The following is a 14811-nucleotide window of genomic DNA, read 5'->3' as shown; positions in this document are numbered from 1 at the left end:
CAGACTATGACTAACTTGGCTTATCAATAGGTTTATAAGCAGTTATGCACACCATTATCAATAATTAAGACACATGAGAATCATTATTCATGAGACACTCAAGAGAACTTAAGAATGGGCTTTTTTCTAGCATTGTTATTAGCGTTCGGACTTTGGTTAAAGACGGGCTTGACTCAGTTGCATACACACAATTTGGTGTAAACAATTTGGTGGTTTGGACAGCTTTCCTTAAAAAGAGTTTGTGGGTTTTCACAGTAAAGACACTAACAACAAGATGTAAAATATTGTAAAAATGAAACAATTCCATATTATATGGCGACGAATTGGACAGTACAATAAGATTTATAAGTGAGAATCGTAAACTGAGGTGTCAAAGAGGAGAATCAATCTTTGGTATTGGTCCAAGTTGAAATACAAATCATTGAATGAAAAATAATAGCAGAAGTACAACCACATGTTGGGTGTTTGTTTAGTTTGACCATTAACTACGTATATAACTAGACATACGATTTCCGTGTTAAAGTTGACGTCAGTTCCAGCTTGAAAATTAACGAAGTAAAATATACCTGCCAATAGAGTGGGATGAAAATTACCGATTTCACTTGAATCAACGACTTTTTAACCAAGCGAAACCGAAAGTACAACTAATTAAAAATCAAAGCATCTTTTCATCACAACAACTAAGTAACAAAAGCTTAGGGAAGGGACTATTATCATAAACTGTGAAGTGCACTTTCTGAATTTATTCAAAACAAAATTGGCTACAGATAGATTCCATACACAAATATATATGACGTATACTACAGTATACAACAATCAATGGTTTAATTCGTAGACTGCCTCGGTGCAGGTTGTTGGCTGGGTGCTGCTCAGTACAGCGTGGGTTGCTGAGTGTGGGGAGACTGTATAAGGCAAGGTGATGACGTCACATCGGTGGCTGTGGCTGAATCATGCCAATAAACACCACATTGTTGTCGAGTAAAGGGTCAAGAATGTCAACAAGGTAAAACACTGTCGTGAACCAATAATTGAATAACGGTCATACTGCACTTTCGTTGCAACATTAAAGCCACTGCAGTCACTGTCTTAGGTTGTCACCTTGACTTTTGGATTATGAAGTAGACGATCTATATGGTCCAGTTTGTACCTGATTCTCTTTAAAATAGAAGAACTTACTTGTTTACTTGTTCAACAAGCCTCACACGTCAACATTTTGTTTTCTCTCTTTGTTTTTAATGATTGATGGCCACATACACAGGATTCTATATTTGTTCGTTCAGTTTGGCTTGGTTCCGAAGTTGGCTTAAACAGAAATCACTAATTCAGCCTTGATTCAGCCCACTATGACTAGGCTCAATTGAAATACGTGTTGATTACAAATTTGTGACATCTTATGGGAATAGAATATCTAGTTCAAACGACATTTCAAGTTGTTACATAACAAACCAACTTGTGTTGTAGCTTAACATAATAACCAACACTTCGACTCAAAGGCTACATTTCAACATGTAGGATAAAATTTATCTCCAAAAGCTGTTTCATACAATCATACGTCACTTATAGAGCTCCACCAGCATATGGAACCATGGGTTTAACGAGATCCTTAATTATAGAGCGATACTAAACATTTGACCTTTGGGCAACATTTAGGTCATAACTATGATCGTAAGATTAAGAACATCGAAGTTTATAGGTAAATTGGGATCAAGGACAACTCAAGCTTCCGTTACTGATTTCGACAAGACATATTCTTGCAGAACATCATCACAGGCGTCCAAATTTTGGTAATTAAGTGATTAATTTAACATAAAACACGGACCAGGCACAACCTTGTAATATGACTCGTAGTGTTAAAGTGAGTGTTATTAGTCGTGGAACAATTTGCATTGCAGAACATTGTGGCCTGAACTGCCAATCAAATCTTGTCAATCTGGTCAAACGATGCATTAAGCTGTTAATGAATCAAGGAAAAACTTGCAACGATATTCATAAAACGTGAAACAGTGGAGGTCACCTTTCCCATTGGAAAACGTAGGTGTTGTGAAAATGTCTAGGAATGACGACTTTTGCGAATCTAAATTATTTTGGATTTCTTAGTAAACAAGTTTTGTGAGTGTTTACACCAGTATATTTTACGTTTGTTGTAAGAGAAGAGTAAACAACTGGACTTGTTACCAACTAATGTAGATTTTTCGTCAGATACTATCATTGATTGAGAGCTACAGAACAAGCTGGATCTAGGTTTGGAATTGACCTCTTTGAGATCGAATTTTTTAATTTAAAGGTGAGCACTATTGACTATTAGTAAACTAAGACAACAGAGTAATACAGCTAAAACTGTTCACCTGTGAGACATATCCATTTTAATTTTTAGATGGATGAACTTACAATGTAAAGTGGACTCCAAGCTACGCGGACACCGCATAATACATCTATTTGTAATTGGTAAAATTTAAACACCAGCCTCGGGCTGTACTCCCACGCTTTTCGAGACGAGCCTCGTACGTGTCCGAGAGAAACTTTGCTTTTACATCAAACCTTTTTTCCAATTTGTTGTATTATACTAGGTCTTAGATTATGGGATGTTTTCAATTCCCCTTATGACTTGAAGGAGTTTGGACAGATTTTCTTGAGTAAGTACAAAACAAACTCAAACCTCTGACGTAAGTAAGTGAACGCTTCGGTTGACGTGACTAGAGTCCACCCCTCTCTCAATAGAATACGATACAAGTAATTAAAACCCCCACCTTTAAATTCAGACATAATTTACACATTTTCACCTACAAATATAAAGCGACTCCAAACAACTCCACTTTAAAACAATGATCAAACAAATCCACTAACCTACGTAATTTCAAATCAGATTGATGGAGAAAATGATTCAGAGAATTCAACGACTGTACAATTGTGGAAGTCACTCTCGACTTGTTTTCTCCTGGAGACAGTGCAGCAATGTCGTCGCACACAATGGCGCGGGTCAAGAACGGTTAGTCTGTTAAGCCTCATCATATGCTCATCTTCATCTTGCGTTGACCCACATAACATACCATACTCTACGAGACACCTACGCCACGGCCCTGATGATATAGGCCAGTCCACTTGACTCGTGCAACCAACAACCATCACGCAATCAAGTTCTAGGCCTTCCGTGCCATCTTCTATTAATGTTTCCTTTAGGTCAGTGGTCAGTGTTTGCGGACGATCAGTTTCAATCGTTGAGACTGATAAAAGTATGATGGACAGATTGTTTGCTGTCGGCTTGTCTATTTTGAGTTGACGACTGAATTTAGATTCAATTGCACGCAATATACATTTCTAGTTTAGTGTGTCGCAGTTTCAATCGTTGACACAGGCTGATACAATACAATGGAAGAACTTTTGTTGCTAGTTTTTCTATTTTGCGTTGACCGACCTTGCTTCAATTTTGATTCGCGTTATCTTTTAGATTCCCTAATAGAACTATGTAAATCTATTACATACAGGAAAAGCATATAGACAATGGTACAGAATTGCTATGATTCCAAATTTGATACAGCAACCTATGTTGAGAGAGGTGCTTGAAAACTGAAAAGTTTCTTTTAAACCAAAGAAGAAATCTTTTCTTAAGCTCGAGCAAAATTTTTCATAATTTTGTTTAAATGTGTACACCTGTGGATTTTTAAACTGAAACACCTCGATCTTTGCTACCTTTCTCTAAGTTGCCTAAATCCTCGCATCTGTTTGTAAGATCTGCAATCGTCATCATATTCCACATGACTTATGAGTATGACTTCATTCATTATCATTTGGAAGTCGGGTTGGATTCATCTCGAGAGGCAAATCACTCCATTCAAGAGGTTTCTTTGTCAGGGTCAATATGTAAATGGAATGGTTTACTAATTCTGTATCAAGCTTAAGAAATGGCGTTTCAGAGTTTAGCAATAATGATCCTTTGGTACATGGAATTTAAGCTGGATTCATTTTTAATTCGTTGTAGCTATTACAGAATAAACTATAGTCGAGCATTCAGAGAATTTGCTGACTAATTTAGATAATAGAATGTTCTTGGTGCCTCCATAAAATTTATCTTTTGGGAAACTTTTAGTTGAGGGGGTGTATTATTAATTCCAACAACTTTTTACCGATTTCGGCGACATACGCCATAAATTTTATTACTTTTAAAACCTGTAGAGCTACGAAATTTGTATTATCCTCACGTATGGGAGGCGAAAATGTTGATCCACCATGCTTAGGTGAAAAAAGTAAAATAAACTGAATCAAATAATATGAATGACATTAACTCTATAACTCTAACGCCGACACAGGTTGCGTATGTAAGTCGGAAATGAATAACGTATGATGTTGAATGAATTAAATAACCTTTGTAACTGACTAAGGTATGATCATTCTTTAGCCAGAACGAATTATAAAAGACAATGGTCAAATACCTCTGGGCCCAGTTTCAGACCACCAAAATACTACTGACTCTTTTTAAGATCGGACTGGCAACCAGTTGATTGCTAGATGGAAACTATATTCACTCTCCTAACTATTTAACATCCAAAGGCTTAATGCCTAGCAGAACACCCCCAGAATCCGTGATGTTGTTTTCTAGAACGCTGCCTTTGCAGAAAACCTGTCAGTAGTGTAAGAAAGGGGATTACCCTAAAGGGGGATACCCTGTACCCACGGTGATCATCTACGCTGTACAACTTTACGTGGTACTTTACGCGGTACGCGAGTATAACTTTTAATAGAGGCATGGGACTCGCAGTAGCTACCACAGAAAAGGTTAACATCAACTGAACTTCCAAAGTTACGTTTTTTACATTTTTAAGCAGGGAAACTGAACTAAGTACATCGGAACCTTAAAGCTCCTTAGACTATGACTCAATAGTAAATTATTCTGTGCCTCCTTTATCACGCCACAACGGCCGGAACTGTAAGGGAAGCTACTGATGCCGTGGGCTGTGTATGATATGTGGAGTAAGGTTGCCGCCTCCAGTTGGCCTTGAAGTACAGGTGGGTCGAACACCATGGATCGCCCACCTCTGAACCGATTTGTACTTCGATACAATCGTGGATTAACCTACAAAAGTACGACGAAAGGATGAAATGCGATTGAAATGTTGAGCCCTTTTGATTGGAGAGATTTGCAGTTGTGTGAAGTTTTAGATCTTTCAGTTTCATTGTTGCATTTTTTTCCATTTTGAACTTGAGTAGGATGCAGGTTTAGTAGTCAAGAGGTTAATGCACAAGGTTTCTTTGAATGCCAAATGTCGATCTGTAAATGAATTAGGGTTACTGTATACCACCTCCAAGTTAAAGGTAATGGCAAAATGTAGCCATTGAAGGAAACCCTCCTGACTTAGGTAAACTACAACCACTAAACCGCTCGTACGCGAACACTCAATATGTCAAAATTGTACGCGTTAGCTGTCATTTGACATGATGGAAAATATTCTTCTTCAAATCGGTTGCGTATGAAGGAAAACATGTCACATGTTTACCAATAGAAATCATTTTACAGTACAATAGAATTGAGTAATCTGGATTGGTTTTAGAAAATCTATAATTATTTTCCTTATTTCCTTTAGTCGATTTTAGGAAACCATGTTAAAGCTTCAATGTGGAAAATGTATCCCTCATTACCAACCTAATTACTAAGTCCCTCTGTCACTTTCAATTTCACAATCCCCAGACACACGTGGGGCTTTTCAACTATCAAAGAGAACACGCTTGTCGTTGCAGTAATCAAAGGCCTTTTACAAGCCTCGTGGAGCGATTGTGATTGAGTAAATCAAAGTCATGGATATTTCAAAGTTCCTTCAACACGTGCGAGTTACACGTGCACTATTAATTTTTCAAAAAATTTAAAATTAAAAATGTACAAAATTTGCATTTGATTTATTGAGGAATATGATTGTTTAATAAATTATTGGACGTATAATGGGATCAGGTTATTTGCAATAGCTTTATAATTGTAGAATAAGCTGGCAAGAAAATACATTCTTATGTGGTGATGACCAGTAGCTTTTAAATGAAGTACAGTAACGCTAAAAGTGCTTTTAATCTCTTTTAAACCATATTATATTAAACATGCATGACGATTTTATTCCCTTATAAGATGTCTATCATTTTTAGTTTCCTAGATACCTAGGATGTACAGTTTAGTTTAAGTAACCACCGCACTACAGTCTTGGTGATTCCAGATTTTAATCCGGACTCCAAGACATAAGTCCCGTTCTCCAACTGCCGGACCACAATTTACTTCAATATACCATATCATGATATCGTAACAATATAATATGTTGAAACAAAATGTAACAATCAATGTTTTGTAATGATGGAAAACTGGTGTAAAAAATATATAACGGATAACTATGCTGAACGCAAACTTGCATACAAAATTAATTAAGCTTCTTTAAGTTTGAATCCAAGGTTATCTTCAATCTAATCGTAATCTTCAAGACCTTTGTCGAATTTTTGTTTGTAGAAACTAACTATAACACCTTCCCTAATATTGAATTACTACTCAGATTTTGCTATGTCATTTCACCCTTAAGCTAGCGTAACGAAACGAGGCTAACAACAAATGTTCTCTAGCATTTAGTGAGATTATTAAAAACGTCATACTATACAAATAGTAATGAATCAACAGAACTAATCAATGAACTCAAAGCCATCCTATATTATTTACGAACGGATGTTATAATTGTTTACCCACTTTTGAAAATAGCGGGGTATTTTTTGTGATTGGAAAAACTCAACCCTTTATAAAATTGGAGGTTTGAAGTACATCGATGGGTTTTTCTTAAGGCCCAGCGGTAGATTTGTGGATTTGTGGTACAGACTGAAGAGACTAAAGACGCAACCGCCTCCTACAAACACATGTGTTTCGTAAGCAGTTTTCTCGAAATCATTGCGAAACAAATATCTATTCTTGTAACCGAAGCCCTCACAATATTTCTTCTACTAGATCATTAGTCACCCGAGCTGATAAGCTGTCCCGAGTGCGCAATTTGCTGGCCAACATTGGTAGAGTAGGGAGTGGTTAATGAATAAGTAGTCGTGGTGTCAGTTTACATGATGTTGGTTTCACGGTAATATGTGTCCATCCGCTGAAAATAACACATCCAGTGTTGTAATAGTGTTGGATTTTCTTCTTACTTTTGAGCCACAAAACTAATAACACTTGTACTCTAGGAACCAACATAACGAATGATAAAGTTAACAATGGTGTTAGTTGTTCAGTAATTTATTGATTACGATTGTGCATTAACCAGCCAACAAGGTCAAATGACCGAATGCATGTTTGAGTACTCTAGATATATTGTAAGACGGTCAACGGTATTGACTTGAAAACATTGTATACGACTAAAAACTTCCTACATTAAAATCTACGATGAAATTTCGGTAGCCAAAAAGCAAAAAGAAATATATGCAGGAGTTGATGTAGTGTTTATTGAAAAATATAACACATACGTATAAATATAATGTGCAATTCCTCTTTAACAAAAAATAAATTGTAGTTTAAAACTCCAACATACTTCTAAGCAATTGTATAATACCATGCCTTCATGGAATATTTAAGCTATAAGTAATAAAAATGCAATAGGAAACGCAAGACACGTGCATTTTTACAATTATTAAACTCATCGACAAAACGATCTAAGAAAGAAAAGCGAAATTGCAAAGACTAACCAAAAGTTTTTAAGAAAACAATGATATTGTTACACAAATGAACCAATATAGGAGAAGTATTCATAATGGACGTGGGTTTTCAAAAGTGCATTTGCTGCACTTAAGAAATCCTATAACACTTTTAGCAGCTTATGTGACAATTTACACCTTGAAGTATAAACACTCAAGTGTTAAATATTGTCTGGCTTTACTCCAGCCTTTGTTACTCAAGGTTTTCAATATCCTAGGCAAGGCTGTTAAAACATCAAAGAGTCGACAATCATTTGAAACTACAAACGATTTCGTAACACCAAATGCGTTATATTGCTGTATATTGTTTGTTGGTTTATGGTATAAAGTGCAAAAGAGCGAGTAGTACACAGGAGTTTAACTAGCAACTCAAATTAAATTGTTAAGTAAAATTTTATTTACCTATTTCATGTTTTGGTACAACAACGGTCACGTTAAATGTAATTGAAACATTCAAAGGCCGATACAGTAAGAACAAGACAACATGCTTTGAAACTCAGTCCAGCACATTTGAAGCTCTGCATAGTTCACAAGATATCCGCCAGACTGCTCTTTCATTGCATTGTTGAATGTCGGTAGAGCAGATTGTATCATTTTGTGTATTGGTTTTTTTGACAGTAAAGTATATCTAAATTTATGAGTAATGTATCTTAATTGCTGGCTTATAAAGAATAATGTGTCTATTTTTGTATCGTTTATACAGTATCGGTAAAGAAAAATGCGTTTTTTTTGTGATTGATGTTTGTTGAAAAAGCAGATTGTCTCATTGTTATTGTAATTTTGTATTCTTTCAGCAGGTCTTCAAGCTCTGAAAAATGTATTAGTTATAGTATTATTTTGTGTACTGGTTACATATTATTCTAAATTTTCTACAGGGTGAAATGCAACAGAATAAAAAATACATACGGTGTTAATTATTAGTTCAACGTTCAACGATGCTTCTAATCATTCTCGTACAGAATTACATTTCAAATAAGTTAATTCTGTTGTCATTTGCATATATTTTAGAATATGTAATATTTTTAACCGGTTTGTATTCTGCTTTTTAAAATCCAGTATATGTATTTTTACATGACGGGTTTATTTAAAATAACTTGTTGGTAAAGTTAAATTGTCGTAAATCCTTTTGGTTGTGTAACACCCCAGTGATAAATTATGCTCATACTGTATTTACGAATTTTAAGAGCACTGATTTGTAATGTAAAAATACAGCTTCGGGATATTTAAAAATTATGAACTTGAGGCTAAAACTTTTTTTCGAAGCTCAAAGCTTTTGAATTATTAATTTCATTTTTACCCGCTTTCTATTTTCGAACATCTATAAATTTTGTCTTTGCTAAATTTCACTTGCGCTAGACGAAAAAGAGATCAAACTAACTATCGATCTCTCAATTAATTCATAGTGAAACATTTATTCAACAAATTGATTAATCCATAAAATGTTTACTGATATAAAATGTTCACGAATCAACATTACATTCGATTACGAACACTCAAGATGTCTGTAAGCTGAAAAAACAGTGCGAACGTAAAAATATATTTTTAAACGATCGATTAAAGTCTGGAACTATAAATGACGCGATAGTCTGGTAATAAAGTCAGCAATAACAACGTCCTGTCCAGGGTCCAGACTTCGGCATTTTTCTTAGAACAGTTGCTCTCAATAAGCGAGTGATTAAATTGCAATCGGCTCACAATCCTATGACATTTACCCAATCGCACGTCAGACATTTAATACTTTTGTGTTTCTTTTGTATATTTTTACAATCTCTGACGTACGTCGCGATTCTATTTCAATGGATGATATATCCGAATTCACAGAAAAGAATAAAGTGAAATCGAAAAGGTTAATTACATTTTCTAATTCAAGCTGTCATGGCGATATCCAATTTGATCTTGGTAATTAAATATGCATTCAAATCTCTATAAGAGATGACACACGGGGTGGGGTTTTTTACCCACGCGTACAAATGTATGTACAAATGTGATTGTTTCTGAATGTGACAAAACATGAATGTTTTAAATGTTCATTGTTGAACCTTATTTGAACCAAATAAGTTCTTCTTTTTCATACTTATAGGTTTGACATTTTTAAAATTGCTTCTCAGTTGTGTCAGAAACAGTTAATTCGAAATATCAAGGCTTCCGTAGTAAGGCTTCCGTAGTAAGGCTTCCATGCTTCTTGCTTCTTCCATGCTGATTGCTAAAATAACGTAGGCGAGTTCTTTATGGATTTCAATTAATATTTCAGCTTCTAAACTGAAATTTCCATGAAAGTAAAAGGAAAATTGTACATAACTGGCACCATTGGCTGAATGTCAGCTATTCGAACCAACGATATTACCTGAATGAATCTTAAGGGTGTTCAACTATTTAAGTCCTTTTCTATTTTAATTTTAACATTACGATAGTTGATAGGGTCAAGATGATGCAATTACTTACCAAAATAGCCCTTTTAGTTAAACATGGGGAACTTGGTATATTGCAAAGAAAACAGCATTTTCAACCACCTCACTTTGTAGCTAGTGTACTAATCAAACAAACTTAGCGATGTATCATCCTAACAGATTAGCTAATACAGTTTTATATTTGTCCGTCCGGTATATTTAGAAGCTGTTCATTATTTACTTTATGTTTATAACAATATGTTCACAAACTATTGTCTATCTTCTGGTAAATTAATTGCTAACTTCCTTGGTAAATATAACCGTACATGAACCAAACTTCAGCATCGAATCGCTTCAAATTTGACAGTAAGATGATCAAGTTTACTTGCAGTTTGCAATATCTACTTTAGGATGGTTCGTATACAGCAAAAGCTGAAACTTTTTTGATCTTAAAGAGAGAAGGTTTGAGCATTTTCAACCTTGAATTTTCTCATCCTCTTGGGTCTCAGGCATGTGCGAGAAGTCATGGGATGATCAAGTAGAGTCTAAGAGCGAAAATTGGGACATTATAGTTCCATTTTTTATGTGAGCATTGTAAAAAGATTTTCCTATATAATCAACGGATAATCTAAGGATATTTTTTTTTTCAAATCCTTCTATGATCAGAGAGTGTAAGCTCAAGTGATATTTAAATTGCCATTCTGAGTTTAGTTAAAATGTGTAACTTCCACTTTGTAGTCAAGTAAATATTACAATGAAAACACAACTGTATATGTTACTTATTAGCGTTGAGAGAGTGAACTGACCTCATAAAGCTCGAGGCTCCGGTCCCGGAGGTTCTGGGATAAAATCTCGCCGTTCACAAATGACTTTTTCCTACAGTCACCCGACAAAGTTGGCTTCCTTGTACTGTTTATAGTACAGAAAGCTGCTAATTGCTGCATATTTATACTTTGCCGTACGGTTTATACTTTGCCGCACATCAGGATTCCAACGAAACAACACAAAACAGCGTGGTTCTATTATGCACCTAATCCGTGTACGCTTGGAAATAGGTTGGCAACACTTAAAAGATAATAATACTATGAGCAGCTGATTGACTATTATAACTACGATTTAACCTGTCATTTCGTGTTTATAGTTTCGGTATTTCTGAACTTTTCTTTTAAACGTTTTTAAAACATTCCTAAGATCTTAATAAACAAGAAAATACCTTTGAAGCATTTTTTTTAGGCGCGGAAACCACTTCAAATTACAAAAACATTCGGAACTACATTCTCAAAACGCGGAGCACATTTCTTGCCGAGGAAAAATAGCGGAGTGATACGGACCGCGGGTACTACTTTCTCTAAAGCACCATTTGTGTTGCCAGCTGAACCTAAAAACGTGTTGTACGATATAGTGTTTGAAAGACTAATTATTTATATGCTTTATAGTGACTGTAGGAAAAATATAATGTGTAACACGAGTGAAAAAGGCCTTTGCTGCACTCGAGATCATTCCGCACTCGCCTGCGGCTCGTGCGTAACATTGCTCTCGTGTGCAGCAAAGTGCCACTTTCACCACTAGTTACACAAATAACTATATCCATGTTGATAATTCCTTAAAGCTCAAAGCCTTGTCCAAAGTAGCATGTAAAATGGTTGAGGGCTAGAGTATAGCGTCCTAAGATGGAAAGGGATGGCATACAAAAATAGAAAACTCACCAGCTTTGAAGATCTGGCCACAGCCGTCGCAGCGGGAGGCGAACTGCTGGTCGTAGCAGTTTCCGCAGAATATCTTCTCCAGCTTGGAGCCGAACTGCTTGTCCACCAGAGAGACGCGGCACTTGTTGCACAGGAAACACGCCTCGTGCCAGTGCTTGTCCTTGTACGACAGATCCTGCAACACGGTTGCAAACATGTTCAAATAAAAAATTATACCAATGATTTTTTTTTCTACAGTCACCTGACAAAGTGGGCTTCCTTGCACTGATTATAGTACAGAAAGTTGCCAATTGCTGCATTTACTTACTTTTGCGCACTCTTTTTCCAACTCTTTTTCCACACTCCAGTATTCCAAACAAACAATTCACAAAACAGCGTGCTTTTATTAGGCATGCAATCCGTGTACGCTTGAAAATAAGTTGGTAACACTTAAAGATACTACGACTACAATCGGTGCAGTGTTTCCCATTTCGTTCAACGTTTGGATTTAAGCTAACCTAAACCGTGTTGGTTGGTGTTTAAAAGACTAATTATTTATATCCTTTGTAATAACAGTAGGAAAATATAATGTGTAACGCGTGTGCAAATTGCTTTTGCTGCACTCGAGAAACTTTCCACACTCGCCTACGACTCGTGCGTAAACATTTCTTTCGTGTGCAGCAAAGTGCCACTTCGCACACTAGTTGCACAAATAACTTTTTCAGCCAAAGGAGATTTTTAGGATTTTTAGGATAAAGTTTTCAAACCAGTGGTAGTACTATTTAAGCTGTCAACGTAAAGTGATTGTGAAGTTTGATTGAAGTGATTCCATTTCTTTGTTGTATCATTCGTTTATCTTAGAGGTACAGCTATATATTTAACAATTGTGCCATGTACCAACATTGTAAATTAGTGGTAAGATGATCTACCAGATATTGCTGGTGACCGGTCACCAGCTTTTCTTACCACAGAGGTCACAACTGGCTTGCCCATATGATAAGTCGTAACGGTAATTTTCTTTGTTTTCAGGTCAAAGCACAGTTCATTGGTGACGGGAAGATGAGGTCAAAGCTAGGTTAAGTTTAATTTGCGTTTGTAAACCATCAATATTTTATCATCATGCTTGCCAAATGGTGAACTCGAAGTACAGATTCAAATGTATCCTTCTGACTTGGTTCGTGAACCAACTTATTAGGTATTGCGTAAAACTCTATCATATTCCAAATCCTTAAACGTTATCTATGATCGTGATAAAAATAATCTCCGCCATTTCCTAAACAATTAAAAACCAATTTGAAAGTTGTCTGATACCTTAGAGTCGATGCCGATAATCTTGTTGCATTCCTCACAGCCGTTGGCGAACACGCTCTCGTAGCACTTGACGCAGTAAGGGTGTTCATCCCTCAGCACGTAGCGTTGTCCAGTGAGACTCTCATCGCACTGCCAACAGCAGAAGTGGCCGCTGTGCCAGTCCTTGTTCATCGCCTTGGTGTACTCGCCGCTGAAAATCAACTGCAACAGAAAAGAAACATACTGTAGGCCAGAGCATGATACATGGGAACCCAGCAAATAGTGGGTTGACAATGTGGTTGTTGATGTACTGTGAATTTGAGTGCCAAATGGGTTAGGGGTAGAGAAGGATAAAAATGTCGAATCACAGCTGAAAACCAACATAAATGGAGGAAATAATGTGAAATTTCAGGTTAAGTAGGAAATCAGCTAAGCAAAGACTGAACTCCACAGGATATGCTACACCATGTACCCCCTCTGATTCATCTTGGGCCAGAACCCGCATTCTATAACTATTAATGCGTACGTATTACGGAAAAAAACTACCCGTACATTTTACAACGCTGATCAAGTTAAAAGTGTAATGTACATTCGTAACGGAAAAGGGCTTCATAGGGACAGGAAAGGAGGGAGTCAAACTCAAAAGTCACCGCTGTTAATAAACTGCAATTGAGAAGAAACTCGATTTAGATCAAATTTACTATGTCAGGTACACGAGGGATCATCAAAGCAAAAATGGCTTGAGACAGTATCTGGAAATGAATTTTGAATATTTACATAGCCAAAAGTGTTCGTAAAGGCTAACTAAGAAGAGGTTAACTGTAAGAAAGGATCATGAGGTCCTAAAATTACCTCAATAAAGAAGAATTCATTTCATTTCATAGAGACAGTAGTAGGGATTGGGCTGTTGTTTCTTGTGACATATTTTGCAATACAAATACTTATATATGTATTAGGTCCGAGAAGTTATAACCGGAAAGGAACGAATAACTATGGAAATTATAACACCTATATAAACTATTTTTCTCCGGCTGGAATACAGCAATACGCCCAATGGTTGGTTCATTCATAAAGTGATGTCCTTTAGAGGTGGCATTTGTTATATATCAAATGTACTACAACCCGTTTTAAGATAGCGCAGGGAAAATCAAATATTCAACAAAGATTTGAATAGACGCAGTGGAAGTGTGATAAACCTTTGTGTATTTTAAATTACTTGACATAGTAACCAATAAATATTGTTAAATTGTGTTAAACTTGTATTTCCCATTCTCCGGGGATTTCATCTAAATTTTGTGTCTACGAATCAAAATCGGTTCAATTGCGGAGTATTCGAATGATATAAGTAATTTAATATGAAATAATAATAACTATTTCCACATAAAAAACTTGAATTACAAATAATTAATACTTTTAATTCCGTTCTAATAACCATATGATATTAAGATGGCCTTGAATGATGTCATTTTAGTTGCGACAGCTGATTACAGGTTCCACCAAATCAGCTGTTATTGAGGCGATGGAGCACGTGACTTTGAATGCCATCAGACACAATTCGGCTGGAACAGGTCACGCATACGCGAATTTAATACAAGGAGAGAAAACAGACTGAACCTATGTTTAATTCTTGCGAAAAAGTCAAGAAAGGTTACAATATACATGCAAAGTGTAAAAGTTGACTACGAACATGCGAAGGTTATTAATAATAAATAGGTCAATGAGATAAAACATGTAAGGTCACTTTTGCAAAATTAGAA

At 36.0% G+C, this 14811-nt stretch overlaps 1 protein-coding gene across 6 annotated transcripts in view; it reads right to left on the bottom strand.

The window, feature by feature from the left end:
- Positions 1-14811, bottom strand: part of LOC128985864 (four and a half LIM domains protein 2) — a 316238-nt gene that overhangs the window by 38901 nt on the left and 262526 nt on the right. For 5 of the 6 annotated variants that reach the window (XM_054405812.1, XM_054405813.1, XM_054405810.1 and 2 more), the window contains 2 exons: positions 13076-13276; positions 11786-11960 (listed from right to left, as the gene is read on the bottom strand). In XM_054405812.1, the coding sequence (XP_054261787.1) occupies positions 11786-11960; positions 13076-13276 (376 nt within the window). The remainder of the gene's footprint in view (positions 1-11785; positions 11961-13075; positions 13277-14811) is intronic. The other variant, XM_054405814.1, reaches the window with a different exon arrangement.

Source organism: Macrosteles quadrilineatus, unplaced genomic scaffold (genome assembly GCF_028750875.1).
Source record: "Macrosteles quadrilineatus isolate MER2022 unplaced genomic scaffold, UCM_ALF_1.0 Scaffold_2__2_contigs__length_208266976, whole genome shotgun sequence".
Classification (NCBI taxonomy): domain Eukaryota; kingdom Metazoa; phylum Arthropoda; class Insecta; order Hemiptera; family Cicadellidae; genus Macrosteles; species Macrosteles quadrilineatus.
The sequence above is the reverse complement of the archived record's forward strand: the minus strand, read 5'-3'. Positions and strand labels throughout refer to the sequence as shown.